Consider the following 25,558-nt stretch of genomic DNA (forward strand, 5'->3'; position numbering starts at 1 on the left):
GCACCAGGCCTATCTAAAACTGAGGTATCAACCTGGTGAAGCTATAACACAGGATTACTTGCATGCAATAGTCAGAACTAAGCAATCCCACTAATCCTGATCTAAGCTCTGCAGTCCTGCCACATCCGGTTGTGAATGGTGGTGGACAATTAAACAACTAACAGGTGGAGGAAGCTCCACAATAGTTGTGGTCATTGGCAGCTGTGTGCACCATCTACAAAATGCACTGCAGGAACTCACCGAGGCTTCTTACACAGCACCTTTCAAACCCACGACCACTACCATCTAGGACAAGGGCAGTAGACACATGAGAACACCACCACCTGGAAGTTCCCCTCTAAGCCACTCACCATTCAGACTTGGAAACATATCACCGTTCCTTCACTGTCACTGGGTCAAAATCCTGGAACGCCCTTTCCAAAGACACTGTAGGTGTACCTACACCACATGGACTACAGCTGTTCGATAAGGCTGCTCACCACCACCTTCAAGGGCAATTAGGGATGGGCAATAAATGCTGGCCTAGCCCACATCCCACAAAAGAATTTATAAAGCCCTGAGCAAGCACCTAACTAGAATATCCAAATTCAGGTCCTGTGTTGGTTTTACAGCTCTTCTGGGTTATCGGTGTGTGGCAACACCTGATTTGTTCAGACTTAAACTGCATACGAAGCAGGAAGTCAGTAAGCACGCTGCAACTTTTAAAAGGATCCTCATCTCCATTAAGGTTGAGTATCTGGTTAGCATTGATATGCTGCAGGTGCACTTTTGGGCTTTTCTTTTTGCTGTTTGACATGTCAGTTTCAGTTGATGCAGTCATGAGGATTGGCTTCAGCAAATGCTACATGGTCAGCAGGAGAATCTGGTATAGGTGTTTTTGGGGGGGGGGTGGAAGGAGAGGAGGCATAGGACATCTTACATTATACCTTCAGGAATCCCAATTCTTTCCTGAACCTGATACTGAGCCCAAGTTTGAAGGTCTTGGCATCAGAATGGTTTGTCCAAGGTACTATCTGTTCCCCTTCTCAGGCCTGACCGAATGCTTAACCTCAGTTACAGCCCACTTGCATATCCAAGCTTCTGGCTCAAGTCGAAGGACGTTCTTCTCAAATCCTGGGAAGATTTGAGTTTTCCGCATTTACAGGCAACTACCCCAGTTCTATTATGAATAGCTTAAATGAACAGAATCTATGATTCGTTATTTATAAAAGGAAAACAATAGTTATGGAAAAAGTTGTAGTTACACTTTCTCTTTAAGTACAATACTTGTAAGGGTGCAATTTTGTTTCAAGCATTGGTAACTGCATAAGTGAACTCCTGGAGTATGTCTTCAATAAGTTACTTCATTAACATAAACCAGCTAATGGCAGAGAAAGCAATAGAAAGAGCCTGAAAAAGGGTTGGCAGACTGACAGGTGAAAACGGTTAGAAAGTGGTTGGTCACAAACAGACTAAAGGTAGTTCTGGACATTCTCCTTTCCCCTCCTCCCGAGGAAGTCAGAGTCTGGCTCCTTTGGGGAGCCTGTGTCTTCTCCTCCCGTTCGTTCTCCTAAGACTACAGGATATTACTCTTCCCCCATCACAAATTACCTATACTCACAAACCTATCACTCCACCATTCACATACTTCTGGATCACCCCAAATGCTCCCAAACCCTGGGGCCCCCTTCTCATTACTCCCCGAACTCAAGAAGGGCTGTACGTGTTTATAGACAAGACACTTTCTCTAAATGCTCTTCTCAGTGCTCCCTCGGCATGCTCAAAGAATTCCAGGTCCTTAGGCCACATTTCCAGTAGTACTAGAGTCCAGACCTCTTTATTAATGTTTCCAGATCACCAAGCCCCCATCAGTCTCAGTAAAACCATTGCTGATAATGCTACTTGGAATAATAGATATAACACAACCTCCATTTGCCACACACTGTAGCTTATATATTACTGTCATGCATTTTGTTCATTCCCCTGTGCCACACTTGCTTTTCCCATTTTAATTCATGCATTCCTTCCCTTTTCATATACGATTAATGGCTGTTTAAAGAATACAAGATTTGAGAAAATGAAGTGCAAGTATGGCACAGGGGAAGAGTAAAAATACATCAAAGTTCAAAAGTAGGCAGTCGCCACACAACTACCACTAGGAAGGAAAACATTATAACACATTGCAGAAAGAAAGGCAGCTGAAAACAATGGAGATTTGGGTGGTGGGAAGAGATTCAGTGATGAAGAGAAGTGCAACTAATTGGATAGCTCTTTCAAAAGAGCCAAATGGCCTCTTTGTGTGCTGTGATTCTAAAAATGTCTCAATGTCTTTTGTTCAAATCCTATGCCTATCATTGAGCCTCCCAAGAATCAGCTTACAATTTATTTAAATAATTAGTAACCAGATTTACCAATGGTGCCAAGAATTATAGTCAAGTTTTTTATAATGCCTCAATGACCTGATAGTTAACTCTGCTTCTTTCTCCACAGATGCTGCCAGATCTGAGTATTTCTAGCATTTACAGTTTATTTAAAATCTTGATGCAAGAAATATTAAACATGCATTTGTCAGCTTGATTTTTGCAATAGTTTCATCAATTCTGATAGTATCTGCAGAAGTTGTGATAATAGCTCCCACATGGCATTCAATTTAGTGTCTCTTTTACTCCCAATACTGCTTTGGGTGCCAACTCAAACCTCGATGTGCTTTTCAGTAATTTCCTTCATCCTGTGGTCAAACTGTAGAGACCTGGGTGAATTTTTTAAATCACTATAGCAAAACTTCCACTATTCAGATTCTATTTTCCATCATACATTACAAACTGCCTGGCAAATCATAGCAAACTTGAATATTGCTGAAGCAAACAAAAAGATGTTCAAGCCTAGCACCTTTTATAAATTACCCAAAAGCTTGGAAAGTCTATAGTTCCCCGTTGCTTTCTCCAAGGCAACATCTTGGCCAGAGTCAACTTGCCAACAAATCTGCATCCTTTTCTCCTGTAGTAGAAATTGTGATCGTTTGAAATTATAACTTCTATGTTTGTCCTGATGAGGTCATTACAATGATACACATGCAGGTTTATCAGGCAACATTTTACTTTGCATTCACAAACAACCTGAATTAGTGATCAATACATTCCAACAAACCCCTCAGAACTACAATAAATTGTCTGCCTGTGCACTCAACTTCTGGATGGGACTGGAATTCACAACCTTGTGACTCAATGTGCTACCATTGAGCCCATGCCAATTCTTAGTAGAACGTGACTCAGGAAATTCATGATTGTGTGTGTGTGTGTGTGTGTGTGTGTGTGTGTGTGTGTGTGTGTGTTCACAAATGGTTCGCAGTGCTTTTAGCATTAACTACTGTAGAACTCAATGATACATGCCAAATTTTGCATACCAAAAGTGCTGAAACAGCAGTATTTAGTTAAGTCAGCCATATCCCACTTGTCAGAAAAATGTTGCATCACAAGGTATTAAAGATGACTATTCAATAATTCTAAGCTGTTTGGAGATTAAATCTTTCTACGAGCTGCTTTGTAATCTGCTTCACCATATTCTTCAGAACACTTTAAACAATAGTCCTTACAACTGGATGTAAACGTTTTTTTTTTATTGTCAACTAAATTCCATTACACTACAAAGAACAGTAAAATAATGGTACATCAAAATGCAGAAATAAACTTTGAAAGACTGCTAGAATAAATAAAATTTACTATTTCTCAAAAAAATTACTATGAAGCTTCAGTTACCCCTTCCAAACCCCTCTTTCTCCCCTTCAAAAAAAACTCCCTTCTGAGCCTTTCATTTAACAGGCAAGACCACAGCTACATGCAGGCAATATCTCATACCCTACAGTTGGGATAATTAATCTCATAATTCAACATTCAAACTGACTTTTTGCCTGCAGAAGTGTTGTAGTGCACAATGAGCCTTTGCAAACCTTTGCCCTCCAGCTATTTTAATCACAGGCCTGCAGTCACTGCACCTTCATGGCTGCTCTCTTGGAAGCATATTCACTATCAGTTTTCTTGGACATCTGTAGTTTAATGGTTAACCAGACCTAGTTTTTTTTGCAAGTAATTTTCAAAATTCACTTGAATCACCACAGTAATAAGCTTATTAGAAATTAAGAATCTCAGGTTTAAAAAAAGTCAAATTTGTATCCTAGCATCCAGTTTTTGGAAAGCAACATTCTGATTAACATATCTACTATTAACATAGTTAATTATCCAAAATGGAAACAACATCAAAATGTAGGCACTCCGCTGTTGGCTGTCAGGAAAACAGATCAAGCTACTGCAACTCAAAGTTCAATGGTTTGGATTCTTCAGAACATTTATGTCTAGATTGAATAATGCTTCACTAATCAGTTTAAATGAAAATACTAAATCACATTAAAACAAGGAAGCCACATTTCACCTTGTTCAGATAGTGAACCTCCATATTCAGTCAATATGAATTGGTTCTAAAAACCAGGCAACAAAAAGCCTCCAAATCCAGCTTGAGAAAATTTAAGAACACTTACACAGGTAATAATAATAAAAAAGTAGATTGATGGTTCCCCTCTTCTGCCTTTGTAGCTAGAAGTCCAAAGTTTGCAAAAAAAGGCTCATTACCAAAACCATACTGGACTGATTCTTCTAAAAATCTGACATTTAAGATACAATGCTGAAATTATATGCAAAGGGCAAATTCTGGAATACCAGCACTGCTCCTTTGAAGTTATTAAAATTAAAGGACAAAGCTTTTCAGATTTTAACAATACAGCAAAATTTTTAACAGGGAGCCACTGGTATGTAAGTACAGGTAGCAAAGGTCCAATTAGGTGATGACACATCAGGGAGCACTCCAATAAACATATGCTGCAGAAAAGTGGTTGCCACTGACAAGCTGGAAACACCCTGTGCTCACAGGTGGTTAATATGGCACTGCTACAAGTCTCAGAGAAACAGCCAACTTGCAGTGTTCAAAAGGAAAAGGGCACTCCACAGAAACATGGGGCAATTCAAGACACATCTGTGAATTAGAAGAAAAATAAATGTTAACTTCAGGTTAGACTAAAATGCAAAGTTTCAAATTAATATACCATTTTGCTGCAAAGACAAAAGCTTTCCTTGTTTGTACAGAAAAGGTAAACAACTGGAGCTTACTTTCCAACTACCATTGAACAATACATTGAATACACTACAAGGCACTGACTTTTCTTTGGGACTTAAATTAGAAATGGCAATTTTTCAGCCACCATCAAAAACTAGGTCACTTTATTTAGCTTCCTCTCAAGATTTGGAACAAATTTGACTGTACATCCTTTGAATTACATCATAGCTGCCGAAACAACTGAACTTCAAGCTGTTGCAAAATAAAGGAGATGCCACTGACGCCGACAGCTGACAAAACGGTGGCTCCATGTGGTGACGGCACAGTACAAATGCAAACCAACAATTGCCCACGAGCCAACACCACCTGGGTGTGCAACATGCACATACAAACTGGCAATGTGCATTTCATTCAAGTTGCAATCATGATTTTTGAACAGTTTTGCTGTCTCATTTCCAGTTCCAATGTCACCCCATTGGGTAAATGAAACTAAGGGATAGTACTGGCAATTCTGCAATATAAACTGATCATTCACAGATAGGATGTCAACAAACTCAAATGTATTCAAAAACTACACGCCACCCTGTTTAATATAAAGCAGCAAATTCCACAAGACTAGAAGCTCCAATGTGCTGCATAGAATCATCTATAATTCTACAACATAAAAATGGCATTAGATTTTCTCTGAACATGATCTCTGAACACTGAAAAGCTTAACACATTTTAAAATTGGGTTTTCTTTTATCCCCCAATAACTTCAAAAGCAGTTTTCTGTTGATGAGGCATATTATTGCAAACAAAAACATGCAATGCTACAATATGACAGAGTGTGGATTCAGCCTTGCTTTTCAGAGACATGCACTTTTCCTCTGGGAAAAGAAAAGAAATTAGAAGGCGAGTCACCTCAGGCCACATTCAAGGCAACTAGCTGCTGCTGATTCGAGACTGGAAGATCTTGTCCTCTCAGTCAAGGATGTGGCACACACAAGCCTAAAATGGAGATACACAGTTTGAGGATTAGAGCATTTGAAAAACAATTGGTCTAAATACATACAGCTCGCAGGTTGCTCTCCATATCTTCGCATTATCTGGTCGTGCGTGAACTTCACAAAAGTATCATATTGTTCTGAAAAACATTCAGATCAAATCAACTTCATTAAAATCTTTTTTTTTTAAAAAAAAGACGACTTTTAACCCAGGCTAGAATGAAAGACTAGATACGGCCATTTTGATAAATAAAAATTAAATCATTCTGAGCAAAGTGAGAAAATTAAATCTACAAATGGGAACTCTTGCAAATTTTATGGTAGTGTCCATAATTAAGAATGAGCATGCACTAGCAAGATATGGCAAATTCTTCCCCATCTCCACCCAGCGTTCAAACCAACTCTCCATCCTGCCCCTAGCAGAGTTACAGATAAATGAAATGAATACTACGGATTGGAATACACTACCGATTGGAAATCTTCCACATCCAAAAATACCCACTGGCAAAATGTGGTTGTTTCATTCCAAGTGCCTCCTGCTTCCAGGATGCTTCCCTCACCCCTTCCAGTCAAGGTTCGAGACAGGAAATCACAACAATCAAGATGGACAGATTGCTAAAAGGTCTTAAACATGTACTTAGGACTGCTGAGCACTTCTACTTCTTTTGCCCCATCCAGAGCTCCCAAATGTTGCACCCATCCATGAAACGCCACCAACCAGGAAACTCAAATCACCTTCCTTTCTCCCATGCATACCATCCAACACATCCTGGATGCAGAAACCCCTGGATAAACACCCCCATAGTTTGCAAAAAGCAGTAAACCAGGATCTCCAAATGTAGATCAACTATGGGACCAAGGCACCCAAATTGTACAAATAACCACCAGTTGTTTTTGTGGGAACATCAGTAAAATAAGGAACAATTATGATTACCAAAAAACATTTCAATGATTGCATTTGAACCTAAAAAAATCTTATTTTCAGGATGCAGCACATCTTCTTTTGGGGAGCTTGGATGGGAGGACTCAAACTTTTGTGCAACCCCACTACAGAGGCAACATATGCAATTTAAAAAGGAAACAAAGCTTTGGCAAAGGCAATTCTCAATACATTTATAGCTACAATGACAGGCTATCAAAGCCCAAGACAAGTTCTAACTTTAGCAAAAGGATTGAACAGCTAATATTACGTCTAGGTTTAACACTAGAGGAGTTTTATTTAAATATTTGACTCCCACAATGTTAGCTACCAACATTTGGGCCATGGGCAGAGCACTTCTGCTGGTGCTGTAAAATCAACCATGCAATAGAGTCCACACTTAGGAGCCAAAACTATAAGAGACCATTTCTACTTATAGCAATTCTACTTTCCTTTGAACACTAAGCAATGAATGAGAGGTTTCAAACTGGGGTCCACAAAAGGATGCAGATACTGCTACTTAATGGCACAACATTTCTGTTACATATCTGACAAAAAATATTTTTCAAACACTCCTGATTTGCCTTCAGGGGCTGAGCTGGTCTTGGAAGTTTGAACATAGCATTTTTGGAGTGCACTCACATTTCAAAGTGCATGTTTCTTTGTCGGATACCACCCACAAAGGAAATGAGCTGGAAAAGCACTGCTTATTAAAATCTGGGTCAGAAAAAAATGAAACTGACTGTATGCAGAGATTAAAAACAAAAAGACTGCAGATGCTGGAAATCCAAAACAAAAACAGAATTACCTGGAAAAACACAGCAGGTCTGGCAGCATCGGCGGTGAAGAGTTGACATTTCGAGTCCTCATGACCCTTCAACAGTTCTCTGCCGATGCTGCCAGACCTGCTGAGTTTTTTCAGGTAATTCTGTTTTTGTTTTGTATGCAGAGATTGATCACTATGAGTTTCTTTTTTACATTTGTGGTGGAGTGTAAATAAAGATCTTTTTATTCCATAGCTCCAACAACAAATGTAAATGTCTGCATTAAATCAAAATAATTATCTCAATAAGCCTGCTCTGCTTTTCCTATCATGTAGCTCAGTAAGAGACTGCTGCACTCCATTCGTGGGTTAATTCAGTACTTGCCATTGTGCTGCTTCATGAGATTCCACACTACAAAATGCCAAGTCTCCACCTGAAGGTATAAATTTACCTGCCAGCTTTGTATCCAATATTTCTTCATACTCTTCACGGATCTTCTCTTCTCGCTCTTTAATCAGGCGTTCACAGATGATCCCAACTTGCCTCAAAGTGAACAGTGGCTGGTCTTTCTTCGACTGTGGTGACAATGATCCAGATGAAGTACCTGGGGTTTAAAAAAAAATGAGATATACAAGTCCTGTAATTTCAACCTTTTTAACAAAGAGAAAATGCTGGGAAATGTACATTAAGTCAGTCAGCATCAAAAAGACTGAACGTTTCAGGTGGAACTTTTCCCCAGAATTCCTTTTTGCATTTATCATCTTTCTATACTGCTCCTGTTGACTAGAGATTTACCATTTTGCACACTATATATATATATATATATATTAGCCAAAAGCAACAGCTCTCAACCCAGGGGCATCAAGGAGGTTTTGAGAGGTCCATTAAAGATAATAAATTTGTATAGCTGCTGCAGAGCATCGCTGAATGAATGTCTGGGCCTACAATGGAAACTGCCACATGGTCCCAGAGACTCATGGTAATCAGTCCACTGTGTTGCCAAGGAGACAGCACCCAACTTTGGTTGTTATGACTATCAATAACAACTTATATTTATACAATGCCATAGATGCTCCACAGGAACATTACTAAAACAAAGTATGACACTGAGCTGGATAAGGAGATATTCAGTCAGATGACCAAAATCTTGGTCAAAAAAGGTAGGTTTTAAGAAGTATCTTAAAGGAGGAAAGCGAGATAGAAAAGGTGGTGTGGTTTTGCAAGGGGGGGGGGGGGGGGGGGGGGGGGGGGAGGAGTGGAATTATGGAGCAATTATGATTGGGAATGCACAGGAGGCCAGAATTAGAAAAGCAACGATACCTCAAGAGGTTTGTGGGCTGGAGAAGATTACAGGGATAGGGAAGGATGAAAACAAGGATGAGAATGTTGAAAGCAAGATGTTTATTTTCAGGATCCAGCATGTCATCTTTTGGGGAGTTTGGATGGAAGGGTTCAATGCAGGTCAGCAAGCACAGGGGTGATAAGGAACAGGACCTGGTGCAAGTTAAGAAATGGACAGCAGAGTTTTGGAAGACTTCAAGTTTACAGTGGACTAAAAATTAATGAAGAAAAATTAACAGTAAAGATGGCAGGACAGGTCATATACCACAGCTACAGCATGTGGGAGCTCCTGGATGCCACTGCAATCCATGGCAATCACATCAATAATCTATGTCTTCAGGAGCTTCAGCTCAGAATTATTGAACTGGAAGCTGAGCTGCAGGTATTGCGATGCAGCAGGGGAAGTTACCTGGACACTGTTCCAGAAGGCAGTCACACCTCTTAGGTTAGCATCTTCCAATTTGGGCAGCAGTCTGGGACAGGAGGATGTGACTATGAGACAGGCAGGTAAGGTGGTCAAGGAGGTGGGAGTGGAGGAGCCAGTGCCCTTGTAATTGTGCAGCAAGTTCAAGGTTCTTGCAGCTTGCATGGACAACAGCAAGGGCTGCAGTGCAGATGAGCAGGCCAACCATGGCACAATGGTACAGGAAGCCATTGAAATGAGGGGAGTTAAAAAGGAATGTTGTAGTGGTAGTAGGGGTCAGTATAGTCAGGGGGATAGACAATGTTCTATGCAGTTGACAGAAGGCTTTGTTGTCTGCCTAGTGCCAGTGTTTGGGATGGTTGCTCAGGACTGGAGGGGAACTTGCAGTGGGAGGGGGAGGATCCAGTTGTTGTGGACCACGTAGGTACCAATGACATAGAAGAATAAAAAAGATCTAAAATGGTGAGAGATTGCAGAGCTGAGATTCAGAGGGGTCCTAGTGCATGAATCACAAAAGGCTAGTATGCAAGTACCGCAAGTAATTAGGAAAGCTAATAGAATGTTATCATTTGTGAGGGGAATTAATTACAAAAGTAGGGAGGTTATGCTTCAGTTGTTCAGGGCATTGGTGAGACCACATCTGGAGTACTTTGTACAGTACTGGTCTCCTTATTTAAGATGTAAATCTGTTAGCGAAGGTTTACTAGGCTAATACCAGGAATGCATGGGTTGTCTTATGAGGAAAGGTTGGACAGATTGGGCTTATAGCCACTGAAGTTTAGAAGAGCAAGGATAGACTTGATCGAAGTCTTTAAAGATCCTGAGGGATCTTGACAGGGTGGATGTGGAGAGAATGTTTCCTCTTGTGGGAGAATCTAGAACTAGTGGTCAGTGATAAAAATAAGGGGTCACTTATTTAAGACAGATGAGGAGAATTTTTTCTGAGGGTCTATAGTCTTTGGAACTCTTTCAAAATAAAGGCAGTGAAGCAGAGTCTTTGAACATTTTTCAGGCAGATTCTGGATTAACAAGGTGGAGAAAGGTTATCAGGAGTAGGTAGGAATGTGGGGTTGAGATTATAGTCAGGCCATCCATGACCTTACTTAATGATGGAACAGGCTCGAGGGGCCAAGGGGCCTACTCCTGCTCCTAATTTGTATGTTTGCATAAGCTAGGTACCAAACTAAAAAGCAGAACCTCAAAAGTTAATCACCTCTGAATTACCTGAGTCACGTACAAATTGGCATAGGGTAAAGAAAATTAGAGATATGAATGTGTGGCTCAGAGACTAGGGTGGGAGAAGACCTGTACTCTAGAACTTGCTGCACCCCTGGCCAAGCTATTTCAGTACATGTATAACACTGGCATCTACCTGGCTATCAACAGTGCTATCATGCAGCACTTGCTTAGCAATAACCTGCTCAACAATAACCTGCTCAATGATGCCCAGTTTGGGTTCTGCCAGGGCCACTCAGCTCCTGGCCTCATTACAGCCTTGGTCCAACTATGGACAAAAGAAATGAACTCTCAAAGTGAGGTGAAAGTGACAACCCTTGACATCAAGGCCACATTTGACCGTGTGTGGCATCAAGGAGCCCTAGCAAAACTGGAATCAATGGGAATGAGGGGGAAAACTCTCCACTGGTTGGTGTCATGCCTAGCACAAAGGAAGATGGTTGTGGTTGTTGGAGCTCCAGGACATCATTGCAGGAGTTCCTCAGGGTAGCATCCTAGGCCCAACCATTTTCAGCTGCTTCATCAATGATCTTCCTTCCATCATAAGGTCAGAAGTGGGGATGATTGCACAACGTTCAGCACCATTCACACGGCCCCAGATACTGAAGCAGTCCATGTCCAAATGCAGCAAGACCTGGACGATATCCAGGCTTGACATGACAAGTGGCAAGTAACATTCATGCCACACAAGTGCCAGGCAGTGATCATCTCCAACAAGAAAATCCAACCATCGCCCCTTGATGTTCATTACCATCACTGAATCCACCATTATCAACATCCTGGAGGTTACCATTGACCAGAAACTGAACTGGACTAGCCTTATAAATACTGTGGCTACAAGAGCAGGTCAGTGGCTAGGAATCCTGTGATGGTAACTCACCTCCTGACTCCCCAAAGCCTATCCACCATCTACAAGGCACAAGTCAGGAGTGTGATGGAATACTCCCCACTTGCCCGGATGAGTGCAGCTCCCACAACATTCAAGAAGCTTAACCATCCAGGACAAATCAGTCTGCTTGATTGGCACCACATCTACAAACATTCATTCCCTCCACTACCGAAGCACAGCAGCAGCAGTGTGTACCATCTACAAGATGCACTGCAGGAATTCACCAAGGTTCCTTAGACAGCACCTTCCAAACCCATGACCACTACCATCTAGAAGGACAAGGGTAGCAGATAGATGGGAACACCACCACCTGGAAGTTCCCCTCCAAACTACTCACCGTTCTGACTTGGAAATATATCGCCATTGCTTCACTGTCACTGGGCCAAAATCCTGGAATTCCCTTCCTAACAGCACTGTGGGTGTACCTACACCACATGGATTGTAGTGGTTCAAGGAAGCAGCTCACTATCACCTTCTCAAGGATAACTAGGGATGGGCAATAAATGCTGGCCCAGCCAGCAAAGCCCTCATCCCATGAATGAATAAAAAAAAAAGTGGGTTCTGTTTGTGGGGTGCCAGCATCAGTACTGGAGAAAGTGGGGGCTGTATCATTGGGACAGATTTCACCCAAACCATGCTAGGACTGGTGTCCTAGCAACTCATACAACTAGGGAAGTAGAGAGGGTTTTAAAATAGATTGGGGGGGGGGGGGGGGGGGGGAGAGAGAGAAGAGAAAGAGAGAAAATCATGTAGGGTAAGATTGAGTAAATTAAAGGGAAATGAGAGGCAATAGATCAAGGTAGCAATAAAGGTAATGATAATCAGAGTATGGTGGGAGGGGACAGTGATTATGAGAGCGAGAGCGCCAGAAGACAAGGCCAGGAGGTTACACAGACAGTAAACAAAAAACGAATTAAGGGCTCTGTATTTGAATGCCTGCAGTATTCACAATAATATACTTGAATAGTCAGCTCAAATAGAAATTCATATATATGACCTGATAGCCATTAAAGAAGCGTGGCCACGTGGAAACCAAAGCTGGGACCCAAATATATCCAAGGGTATGCAACATTCAGGACAGGAAGCTGGGAAAAGGTGGTGCAGTGGCTCTGTTAGTTAAAGAGGACATCAGTGAGAATCTTAGTTCTGAAGATCAAGATAAAGAATCAGTTTGGGTGGAACTAAGAAACTGCAAGGGTCAGAAAACATTGGTAGGAGCTGTTCATAGGCCACCAAACAGTAGCGGTAAGGCAAATCACAGCATAGATCAAGAAATTAGAGGTGCGTGTAACAAGGGTAATATCGTAATCATGGGGGATTTCAATTCTACATTGAGACTGGGTAAACTCAATTAGTACTAATATTATGGAGCCAAATTATTGGCATGTAAGCAAGATGGTTTTCCTGGGCAGTATGTTGAAGAACCAACTGGGGAATGGGCTATTTTAGACCTAGCATTGTGCAATGAAAAAAGAACTAATTATTAATTGTGTCATAAAGGAGCCTCTAGGAAAGAGTGACTATAATATGATAGAATTTTACATTGAACAAAATCACTTTCAAACTCAAAAGACTAGGGTCTTAAATCTAAACAAAGAAAACTATGAAGGAATGAGCAGCAAATTGACTATGGTTGATTGGGAAATGTCAAAAGGTATGACAGTAGACAGGCTATGGCTAACATTTAAATAACTAATACATAGTTTACAACGAAAATACAATCTTTTACTGCATTAAAACCAAGCACATGTTCCAACTGTGGCTAACGAAAGAAATCAAGGATTGTATTAGGTCAAAGGAAGAGGCGCATAAAGTTGCCAAAGAAGGGAAGCCTGAGAATTGGGAGCTTTTTAGAATTCTGTAAAGGAGGACCAAGAAAAAAAGATTAAGAAAGGGAAAACAGAATGAGTATTAAGATTGTGAAAAACAAAAAGTGGACTACAAAAGCTTCTTCAGGTATGTAAAAAAGGAAAAGGTTAGCAAAAACAAATGTGGGTCCATTATCAGCAGAGTCAGGAGAATTTATAATGGGGAATAAGGAAATGGTAGCGAAACTAATCAAATACTTTGTACTGTCTTCATGTACAAGGACACCCAGATCCCTCTTTGCCACAGCATTCTGCAATCTCTCCATTTAAATGCTATTCTGCTTTTCTATTCTCCTTTCCAAAGTGGGCAACCCCACATTTATCCACATCGTACTGAATCTGCCAAAGTTTTGTCCACTCACAACCTGTTCCTTCGCAGACGTGTCCTTCTCTCAACTTGCTTCCCCAACTTTGTATTGTCAGTAACTTTGGCTCCAATACACTTGGTACCTTCCTCCAAGTCATTAATATAGATTGTAAATAGCTGAGGCCCCAGCACTGATTTCCCATGGAATCTATTAAGGAATTAGTAGCCATCATTTTCCCAATGACAGATGTTAGGTTAACTGGTCTAGATTCTTACTTTGTCTCCTTCCTTTCTTGAATAGGGCTTTACATATGTGGTTTTCCAATCCACTGGGATTGAAAGGGACTGGAAGGCAGCTCACCACCACCTTCTGAAGGGCAATTAGAGATCAGTAATAAATGCTGGCTTAGCCAGAGACGCCCACATGGTGTAAATGAATTTTTAAAATTCCAGAATCTAGGGAACGTTGCAAGATTACAACCAATGCATCCACTTAAAAAAAAGCAGACTGCAGAGATAAAGACCCTAGGATGCAGGCTATCAATCTTTCACCCATTTGCTGCCTAGTTCTTTTTCATCTTGCGACAGTGACAGTCTCAAGTTCCTCCCTCCACTTGCACCCCTTGATTTTCTATTTGTGAGATGCCTTAGGTCTTTTATCGTGAAGACAGATGCAAAATATTTGTTCAACGCCTCTGCCATTTCTTCATTTCCCATTAATTCCCCAGCTCAACTTCTAAGGGGCCAAAGTTTACTTTGGCAACCTTCATTTTGGATATTTTTCCAGAAGCTCTTACTGTCTGATTTTATATTTCTTGCTAGTTTACCCTCATATTAGGCATCTTCTGCTGATTTCTGAAGTTTACCCAATTTTCTGGCCGACCACTGATTGCAGCATTGTACACTGTTTCAATTTGATACCATCCTTAAGTTAGCCTTGGGTGTTTCATCCTTCCAAGTTTTTCTCAAGGGAATATATCTTTGTTGAGAGTTATGAAATATCTCCTTAAATATCTGTATTGCTTTTTAAAAAAATTCATTCATGGGATGTGGGATTCACTGGCTAGGCCACCATTTATTGTTTCATCCTTAATGGCCCTCAAGGTGGTGGTGAGCTACCTCCTTGAACTGCTGCAGTCCACATGTGTAGGTATGTCCACAGTGCTGTTAGGATTCCAGGATTTTGACCAGGATTCCAGTGAAGGAACGGCAATATATTTCCAACTCAGGGTGGAGAGTAGCTTGGAGAAGAACTTGCAAGTAGTGCTGTTCCCATGTGTCTGCTGCCCTTGTCCTCCTAGATGGTAGTGGTCATGGATTTGGAAGGTGCTGTCTAAAGGAGCCTTGGTGAGTTCCTACCAGTGCCTCTTGCAGATGGTACACACTCCACCACCAATCAGAAGGGAGGGAATGTTTGGAGATGGGGATGCCAATCAAGCAGGTTGCTTCGTCCAGGATGATATCAACCGAGTGTTGTTGGAGGTGCACTCATTCAGGCATACATAAGAACACAAGAAATAAGAGCAGGAATAGGCCATTCGACCCCTCTAGCTTGTTCTGCCATTCAATAAGATCATCGTTGATCTGCTTGTGTTTTGAATTCCACATTCCCATCTACACAGCTCCCCCAGTAACCTCAGACTCTTGTTAAGCAAGGGAATCAATCTACCTCCGCCTTAAAAAATAATCAATGACACCCTCCACCGCCTTCTGATGCAGAGTTCCAAAATCGCACAACCCTCAAAAAAATTTCTCCTTATCTGTCCTAAAAAGGCAACCCCTAATTTTAAAATTAGTTTTGGACTCATGCACAAGAGGAACCATCCTTTCCACGTCCACCTTGTCAAGGCCGTTCAGGTTCTTTTATATACTTCAATCAAGTCGCCCCTCTAAACTCCAGTGGAAACATGCCTAGTCTGTCTAACCTTTCCTCAGCCAACCTGCTCATACCAGATATCAATCTAGTAAACCTCCTCTGTACCACCTCCAACACACTTACGTCCTTCCTTAAATAAGGAGACCAAAACTGCACACAGTATGTGAGATGTGGTCTCACCAATGCCCTGTATAACTGAAGCATAACATCCTTACTTATATGTTCAATTCTTCTCGTAATAAAAGGATAGCATTCCATTAGCCTTCTTGATTTCTTGCTGTAACTGCAAGCTAACTTTTTTGTGGCTCATGTACTAGAACACAGAGATCCCTCTACACCTTAGAATTCTGCAGTTGTTCTCTGTTTAAGTAATACTTTGCTTTTTTATTCTTCCTGTCAAAAAGTGAACTTCACTTTATACCCCACTTGCCAGATCTTTGTCCACTCACTCAACTTACCTATGTCTTCCTGGAACCTTATGTCCTCTTCACAACATACTTTCCTAACTATCTTTGTGTCATCTGCAAAATTAGCACATCAACCATCTTACCTTTTAACCTACTTCTCCAGTCCACTGTAGCAAACGCTGGCTTCATACCTTTGTAGTTGCCTTATTTAAATTTAACAAGTTTCAGACTCAATGTTCTCACCCTCAATCTGAATATGAAATTCTGTCATGTTATGACTACTTTCACCTAGAGGCTCCTTTACTATTAGATTAATTAATCCTGTCCTATCACATATTACCAGGTCCAGAATAGCCTGTTCCCTGATAGGTTCCAGAAGATATTGTTCTAAAAATCTGTCCTGAATACTCTGAATTCATCCTCCAGGCTACCTTTGAATGTATCAAATTGGCCATCTTGATGATTAAAAATTGTTCATGATTATTGCAGTAGCTTTCTTACAAGCTCCCATTATTTCACGATTTATACTCTCTCCTACAGTGTTGTTACTTTTAAAGGGCACCATAAATTAATTTTATCATTGACTTTCCTTGCTTATCGCCATTCAAATTGACTCTACAGCTGCCAAAATGTGAGCAGAGTTTTCAGAGCGGGTTGCTGGATGTGGATTGGCCTGAAGCTTCTTCAGTGAGATGGAAGCTATTAATAAAACTATTTATTTTATCAAATTTATAGTTATAGAGCATTAACTTGGCAGGGAAAAGCCTCCAGGAAGAATTGCATAATTGTAATAAATGTTAACATAGCATGGCAGAGGTATGCACTGAGTGCCCATTCACTTGTTTCTATTTGCACCATCAATTCAAGCATCTCATCTGAATGCAAGTAGCATTTGTAGCAATAAACGTTTCGTACTGTATTTTTAGCAATTTCACTATCAAGAACCCATTTGCTGGTGCACTCGGTTTCTATGCTCCGTCCCATCGTACTCAGGTTATTACCAGTTTTACTTCCCTGCATTATTGCCTTGTCCTTGCTCATTAACTTTCTAAATCTCCCCTTACATGAAACCTTCCCCCACTATTTAGTTTTAAGCCCTCTCTACAACCCTAGTTATTAGATTTCACCAGGACACCTGGTCCCAGCAAGCTTTAAGTGAAGGCCATTTCAACCGCTCTCTTTCCAGTACTGGTGCCAGAGCTCCATGAACCAAAACCCATTTCTCCCGCATTAACCTTTGAGCCACACATGCAACTCTTTAAACTTATTTCCCCTATGCCAATTTGGTCATGGCTCAATGAATAGTCTAGAGATTACTACCTTTTGGATTCTGTTTTTTTTTTAATGTAGCCCCTAGCTATTTATACTCCTTTAACAAAAGCTCTCTCTTAGTCCTAAGTATTTCCTTGGTATCTACGTGAATGACTACTAAATACCTTCCCCTCCCACTCCAAGTTCCTTTCCAACCTTGAGGAAATGTACTTAGCCCTGGCACAGGGCAGGCGACACAGCCGTTAGAACTCATGCACTTGGCTGCAGAGAATAATATCTATTTCCCCTAACTATACTGTCCCCTACTACAACTACATTCCTTTCCAGATTTGAATAGTCCCTGTACCATGATGCTGTTATCAGTTTGCTCATCCTTCCCACCAGTCCTTGTTCTTGTCCACACAGGCTGCAAAAACCTTGTACTGTTGAACAAGTGTGGAAGGGCTGAGGCTCCACCAATGCTACATTCTGGATCTTCATACCTGCATCACTCTTGGTTACACCTTTCTATCCCTGACTATGGACCAAATCGTAAGTACTTAACCCAAGGTGTGTGACTGCCTCCTGGAACAAAGCACCCAACGTTCACCCTCCATGATGCACTGCACGTCCAAAGCTCGGATGTCAGCTCATCAACTCTGAGGCAAAGTTCACTGGGCTGCAGATACTTACAGCAGATGTGGATCATACTGGTGGCCACATCTCATGCTACAGCTGCAACACATCACCTGCCCTGTGTGTTTATGTTACTAATTAGAGTGTCAAGTTTAGAAATATCACTCAAATGAATGTTTGGAGTTATATTAAGTACTTTAGCTAATTAAAAAACTATCAACTTAATACAGTACTTGTATCTCCCTGGTCCTAGTTTAAACTACTGTCCCACTGAGAAAGGAAAATGTAAATCTAACCAACCAATCACCTACCTGCTCATTTAATTAATGCTCTCCCTCTCTCTGACCACTCCTTGCCTTATAAGAGATCGGAACAGCTACTCTTCCCTCAATCATCAATACCTGCTTATACTACATTATTGGTCTACTTTGTGTTGCACACACAATATCCTAAATCATTGGAATATTGTAATTTTGAATCTATTTGAAAAGAATGGTTTGTGTAGTCTTTGAAGTTCTCCTGAACTAATATAGCAGCTGTCTATACATATAGATTTATCCTTTATTTGAAACCCAATATGATCCATCAGTCTTTGGGGCATACGGCCTAAAGGCCTAGCATCACACTGGTACTGAAATTCATATACCACATTACTCAGTGTGGTAGGTAGAAGGTCTTTTTGCTTAATACCACTCCTGTTGACACTGCATAGTAGCAGCAGGAAACAGCCAGCTTCACCTGTTGCTCAAATTTTTGAGATAGCTTGCCCTTCCACGGTAATGCGAGGTAGACGCAGCACTTTTCAGGATTGAAAGTGACGGCCTTAGGCCCGTTCAAAAAATTTCAGCAACAGGTGAAGCTAGCTGTTTCATGTTGCTACCATGCAGTGGCAATACGAGTAGTATTCGCCATTAACAAGACGCTGCTGTCAAGCCAAAAAGACGTTCTGCCTATCACAGTACTCGCAGTGTGGTGCATTTGCATGTACTGGAATCTACATATATTAATACACAGGGCCCTGTTCTTTGCAGACAGAAAGAACATGTACACACATTGCACCCATTTCCACTAAATAAAATAAGTGGCAGCCATTCATTGACTCATTCCTCGGGGTGATGCCTTGACCAACTGGGTCAAGCTGCCTGGTTTAAATTTCAAACAATGCGTGGCAGTTAACTGTTAGTCACCATCACTGGTGCATCTTCCATGGCGATGCCTCCACCAGAGTCCGTTTGCCAACCAATCAGCAGACACTCACATTGCCGTTTTCCCCTTATACTGGTATTCTTGCGAAATGTCCTGATGAGTGCAAGACAAAAAGCTTTGACATCTCTCTTTTCAGCAATATTCAAGTTCTGTACTGCCAAACGACTGTCAGCACACAATTTTTCCACAAAGGGAACCCATTCATAGGATAATGTCGTGCAATGTCAAGCTTCACGATGTCCATTTGTGAATTGGTCAATGATGGACAGTGACTTGCATCCTGACCTTCCTGTTTAAATCCAGGAATCATTTCAAAAATGTTTTAGTTGATGCTGAAGCATGAAGATCACAACAGATTTTACAGACAACTGTTAGCAAGGAATCTGGATATCCACACATACCTTGCAAAGCTGGTCCATTTAAAATTGGAATATGAGATTGTGTATCACTTGAACAACTTCCCTCCGTCTGATGCAGGAAACTTTCTAAATGCCTCCTTTTCTGAATGCGTTTGTACTCCTGTTTTATGTTGTACAGAATTTGTTCTGAAAAAAAAAGGGAAAACAAAAAACCACTTTAAAATCTGTAATGTGTACATTTATAAAAGGTTCAGCTAATCTGTTCCAAAAACATTTGTGTGGCAGCATCACATTCAGAAGTTTTATTTGTACCATTTAATGTAAGTACAAAAATCAGACAATATATATATAGTTTGTTTTGTTGAGAAAGATCAAATTTCCCAGTTTCTAAAAACAATGATTCAAGATAAAAAAAGATGGAAGAATCTTACAAGGGAGATGGAGTGTGATGGCTGTACAGTAATTGGTACAATCAGCACAATGCCAATGCCCTGTTGCCTTTGCAATCATATTCAAGTTGGCAAACTTGCCCCACCAAGAGCTATCTCCTTCCCGCTGTGACTAAATGCAACTGATATGTAAATCACAGTCATATGCATCTTTTTCCTAATAGAAAGTATTGTATTAAATAAGAGACATGGATCAAATTTGTTTGGTTTGTCTGGCACCTGCTGCAACCAGTGATTTTTCTGCAAATTTTGCAATATAAAGTCAAATATACTGAACTCAAAAGCTGTTTTAATGAAAACATTTGGTGCAATGGATATATCAGAGGTATATGATCAGGTTTTACATTGCATTCACGTCCCAGCCCATCAATGTAAATAACACCGTTGCAGACAACAATCTATATTTCAAAAGAGCACTGCTCTAGTCGGTAATGAATTTGGTGTACCCAATGCCTTAGAAATAGGGTGCATTACAAATATAGACAATACTTAAAATACTAATTTTAGTTAATAGTCTAGTGATTCTGGGGGAAAAAAAACATTGTTGAGACATCTAGCTTTAAGACAGAATTGAAGGCTACATAGAAGTTTTTCAAAGCATTCTGCCAAAACCAAGAGTTGCTGCTTTATTCAGCAGAGAATGGATTTAGATTTGGAAGGCATCCTTATGTTAGCACCCTGAGACTAGGGAGTGAAGAAAAATAAAATACTCAGGGCTCTTGTTCCTGATCACTAGCCAGTATATCCAATGCAAAGTGCATTTCTGTGAACATGAATGAGGATCTGCCCATGCTCTCTACCGGAACTCACTGCTTAATCTTACAAATGAAGAACAGCCACTTGGACATAATTCTGAAAGTCAGCCTTAGTCCATTGCACAAGGCAGTGCCATTAGAATAGATAACAATTTAAGAGTCATTTAGGAAATTTTTTTTAAAAGTTGCGCAGAATTGAATTCCACCAACTATTCAATGTCAGAGCAATAGAAAATGTAAACAGGCCACAAATTAAAAGTAAGACTGTACAAAGATGAAACAAATTGACATCCCATGTGTAAAACCTTAGCAATATTTAAAACTTGTAGTCCAAATGTAATGCAAGGCAAAATATGCAAACCAAATGGTTTCTTATTAAACACCTTCCCTTCATATCACATTTTATCTCTTCCCCAGCCAGGACCATGACCAATCCACTCACAGGGCAAGTTATCTATCAGACACAGAAGAATAAATAACCAATGGTTTACTTTGTTTTGCTCTGCTGTGCCTTCAAGCAGTATTTCTCCTTCACACAAAACCTTCTCAAAGTTAAGCTGACATCGGCAGCTCATCCATGGGGAAAGGCACACTATTGGTAAACCAGGTGTAAATTATAGTGTCAGAGTTTAAAAAGATCTTCTGGGACTAGTTGGAGCCCAATTAGAAATAACCTAGACATTTAAGTACAGGCAGATGAAAAATGTCAGTTCCACCACATTCCCAAAAATGAAGAGGAATAGCATTTTAAAATGACAGTTGTCACTGGCAGCTTCCTGTAATGCAAGAAAGAAGCACTTTGAATTGAATTGCAAAATTATCAGACAAGTTGCTATAAAAATACTTTTAACATGTTTCAAAATGTGTTATACCATTGACAACCACATCCCATGAACGAATAACTATATAAAAAAAAATGGGGTGCTATAGTTTGTTAACCTTTCACTTGCGGCCTAGACTTAACACCAGCTCAGCTCAAAGCAATGAGAATCTATGGGCAGTCACAACCTAGTTCCTCCTCTTAATGCAGGAGGATCTCAAACATTTAATTGGAAGATCACATTGACCAGTTTATAAACATTTTCAATTCGACGCAATAGAAATGGGGCTACTTCTGAGCCTGAGGTGCACACAGGAGCAGATTAGAGAGGATACATCTAACCTATATCTAATCCAAGAGTGCTCAATGACAACACAAGATAACAAATCAAGAAACATTTCATTTTTTTCCAAAACCAACATCTCACTTTAAAACTCAACTTGCTGCAGATTTAGAAATGTATACAATGACTACAAAACAAAGATTCACTTCCACCATTGCAGAGAATCTTACAACCTAGTTGCCTCCCGGGCAATCTCAAGTCTAACCAGGAAGGAGACACATACTGTCTAGTGTACATAGTCAATCCTCATGTGCAAAAACATTTTTGCAGTTACCTCCTGCCCTTGTCTTTACCGAGCAACAAATGAATTAAAATGGCTATTAGAACTAAATTTACAGATCAACAGTTTTAACAGAAATCAAAATACACAAACAAGTTTCACATAAGGATTTCAAATGTAACAGTTTAACAAAGTTACAGAAAAGAAAACATGTTGCACCAGAATATGGCTGGCTCACTTGAGCTTTGCCACAATAAAATCAATACAGAATGTAGTCATATCTGTGGATTCTGACAAATCTAGCACATTTCCACTTTTGGAAAGTAACAAGTCTTGATCTTGTACAATATGGATTTGGTTATACATAGCAAATAATTAGATAATCTGTATCCTACTCAACATTTGTAGAATACAACCTCAAACAAAGCAAACTTTCTGAAAGCAGGCCACACAAAATTGAGGCATAATTCCCCTTCAGGGTTAAACAGTCTCAAAGTTAGGCAAACATTTTAAATTGAAAATTTAGGCAGGGAAAAAAATTCACATCAACAAGAACAGGCTCAAAAGCGTTTTTACAGCAGTCTCCAGGTCAAACGGTGACATTTACTCATAGGCTGTCAAAGATCTCGTCAGTTCATCTCCCTCAGGAAGCAGTTGTCCCTCCTCTAATCTCAGATATAGATCAATTGATGTAAATCAGATTATTTAAAACCACCCAACAACTGCACTCCCCTGCTTGTCGACACAAACTCACATCCCACTGCACTGACATCAATACAGAACCACAGTCTGGGGTGGGGAGAAGTGGGGGCTAGAAAGGGGTGGACAATGATTGATTTGAGAGGGGTGGAAAAGGGCAAGGAAGGAGGGGTGGAAAAGGGCAAGGAAGGAGGGGTGGAAAAGGGCAAGGAAGGAGGGGTGGAAAAGGGCAAGGAAGGAGGGGTGGAAAAGGGCAAGGAAGGAGGGGCGGAAAAGGGCAAGGAAGGAGGGGCGGAAAAGGGCAAGGAAGGAGGGGCGGAAAAGGGCAAGGAAGGAGGGGCGGAAAAGGGCAAGGAAGGAGGGGTGGAAAAGGGCAAGGAAGGAGGGGCGGAAAAGGGCAAGGAAGGAGGGGCGGAGAGGGGGGGGAAGGGCAAGGAAGGAGGGGCGGAGGGGGGGGGGAAGGGCAAGGAAGGAGGGGCGGAGGGGGGGGGAGGGCAAGGAAGGAGGGGCGGAGGGGAAGAGCAAGGAAGGAGGGGCGGGGGGGAAGGGCAAGGAAGGAGGGGCGGGGGGGGAAGGGCAAGGAAGGAGGGGCGGAGAGGGGGGGGAAGGGCAAGGAAGGAGGGGTGGAGAGGGGGGGAAGGGCAAGGAAGGAGGGGTGGAGAGGGGGGGAAGGGCAAGGAAGGAGGGGTGGAGAGGGGGGGAAGGGCAAGGAAGGAGGGGTGGAGAGGGGGGGGAAGGGCAAGGAAGGAGGGGTGGAGAGGGGGGGAAGGGCAAGGAAGGAGGGGTGGAGAGGGGGGGAAGGGCAAGGAAGGAGGGGTGGAGAGGGGGGGAAGGGCAAGGAAGGAGGGGTGGAGGGGGGGGAAGGGCAAGGAAGGAGGGGTGGAGGGGGGGAAGGGCAAGGAAGGAGGGGTGGAGAAGGGCAAGGAAGGAGGGGTGGAGGGGGGGGGAAGGGCAAGGAAGGAGGGGTGGGGGGGGGGGAAGGGCAAGGAAGGAGGGGTGGAGAGGGGGGGGGAAGGGCAAGGAAGGAGGGGTGGAGAGGGGGGGGAAGGGCAAGGAAGGAGGGGTGGAGAGGGGGGGGGGGAAGGGCAAGGAAGGAGGGGTGGAGAGGGGGGGGAAGGGCAAGGAAGGAGGGGTGGAGAGGGGGGGGGAAGGGCAAGGAAGGAGGGGTGGAGGGGGGGGGGGAAGGGCAAGGAAGGAGGGGTGGAGAGGGGGGGGAAGGGCAAGGAAGGAGGGGTGGAGGGGGGGGGGAAGGGCAAGGAAGGAGGGGTGGAGGGGGGGGGGAAGGGCAAGGAAGGAGGGGTGGAGGGGGGGGGGAAGGGCAAGGAAGGAGGGGTGGAGAGGGGGGGGAAGGGCAAGGAAGGAGGGGTGGAGAGGGGGGGGAAGGGCAAGGAAGGAGGGGTGGAGGGGGGGAAGGGCAAGGAAGGAGGGGTGGAGGGGGGGGGAAGGGCAAGGAAGGAGGGGTGGAGGGGGGGGGGAAGGGCAAGGAAGGAGGGGTGGAGAGGGGGGGAAGGGCAAGGAAGGAGGGGTGGAGAGGGGGGGGAAGGGCAAGGAAGGAGGGGTGGAGAAGGGCAAGGAAGGAGGGGTGGAGAGGGGGGGGGAAGGGCAAGGAAGGAGGGGTGGAGAGGGGGGGGGGGAAGGGCAAGGAAGGAGGGGTGGAGGGGGGGGGAAGGGCAAGGAAGGAGGGGTGGAGAGGGGGGGGAAGGGCAAGGAAGGAGGGGTGGAGAGGGGGGGGAAGGGCAAGGAAGGAGGGGTGGAGAGGGGGGGGGAAGGGCAAGGAAGGAGGGGTGGAGAGGGGGGGGAAGGGCAAGGAAGGAGGGGTGGAGAGGGGGGGGAAGGGCAAGGAAGGAGGGGTGGAGAGGGGGGGGAAGGGCAAGGAAGGAGGGGTGGAGATGGGGGGGGGGAAGGGCAAGGAAGGAGGGGTGGAGGGGGGAAGGGCAAGGAAGGAGGGTTGGAGGGGTGGGAGAAGGGCAAGGAAAGAAGGGTAGAGGGGGTGGGGAGATGTGGCTATAAATGGGAGCTGAGTTATGGGACACACGCCCAACCTGAACCCGGGGGCTCTGGGCGAGCTCCAGGCGCCGCCCTGCCAGTCAGTGAGACAGAACCGAGCTGCCGGCCTCTCCTTCCCCCTCCGCCCGGCACTAACTGACCTGTGGTGAGGCGGGGGGTGACCTCCCGGAAGGGAGATGGCTCCATTTTCAGGTATTTCTGCGGGGAAGCGGCCGAGCTGAGCGGGGTGCAGCGCCTCCTCTTCGGGGATTGGGACGAGGGGCTGAGCAGAGGGTCGAAATCGATAGTCCTTTTGAGAGTGGCTCCGCAGGCCATGGTGTCTCGGTCTGGACCGGGAGTTATATGGAATGGAGGAGAAGCGGCTGCAGAGATCCCGCGGCTTCTCTTCACGGCGACCCTCGGGCTGGCGGCTCCGTCGTCACTACGAAAAAAGCCGGCTGTATTTTAACCCCTCCGCCTGAAAGCGATAACCTGTCCGCTCCAATATCCACCCGGGATAATAGCGCCACTCGCCGCGGCAATCGTGCGGCACCAACCGAGTTTCTGTCGGCCAGCAGCGGAGCGGATGGCGATGGATTCTCACTCCCCACCCTGGCCTCAGTCTCCCCCTGTCTCCGGCCTCGCACCGTGATGGCGGCCCCGGCCACAATAAACAACGCCAGCCTCGCTCTGGCCCTTGACGCGCCGCAGCGCATAGGCGCTGCCCCGCCCACC

The 25,558-nt window shown here is 43.2% G+C and overlaps 1 protein-coding gene across 2 annotated transcripts; it reads right to left on the reverse strand.

Moving 5' to 3' along the window:
• Positions 1-3,580: 3,580 nt before the first annotated feature.
• On the reverse strand, positions 3,581-25,558 carry akirin2 (akirin 2). 2 transcript variants are annotated; one of them, XR_005943043.1, is made up of 5 exons: positions 24,985-25,558; positions 19,594-19,737; positions 8,203-8,355; positions 5,986-6,072; positions 3,581-5,001 (listed from the first exon to the last, which is right to left on the reverse strand). XR_005943043.1 is itself a non-coding variant. In XM_041188066.1 (5 exons), exons 1-5 carry the CDS (start codon positions 25,157-25,159, stop codon positions 4,991-4,993), a joined length of 555 nt encoding a protein of 184 aa, XP_041044000.1. In that variant the 5' UTR covers positions 25,160-25,554; the 3' UTR covers positions 3,581-4,990. The 2 variants fall into 2 exon arrangements, 1 of the variants encoding a protein (XP_041044000.1); XM_041188066.1 differs by lacking the exon at positions 5,986-6,072 and adding an exon at positions 6,137-6,208 and having other exon boundaries at positions 24,985-25,554.

The sequence above is a fragment of the Carcharodon carcharias genome, chromosome 5 (genome assembly GCF_017639515.1).
Source record: "Carcharodon carcharias isolate sCarCar2 chromosome 5, sCarCar2.pri, whole genome shotgun sequence".
In the NCBI taxonomy this organism is placed as follows: domain Eukaryota; kingdom Metazoa; phylum Chordata; class Chondrichthyes; order Lamniformes; family Lamnidae; genus Carcharodon; species Carcharodon carcharias.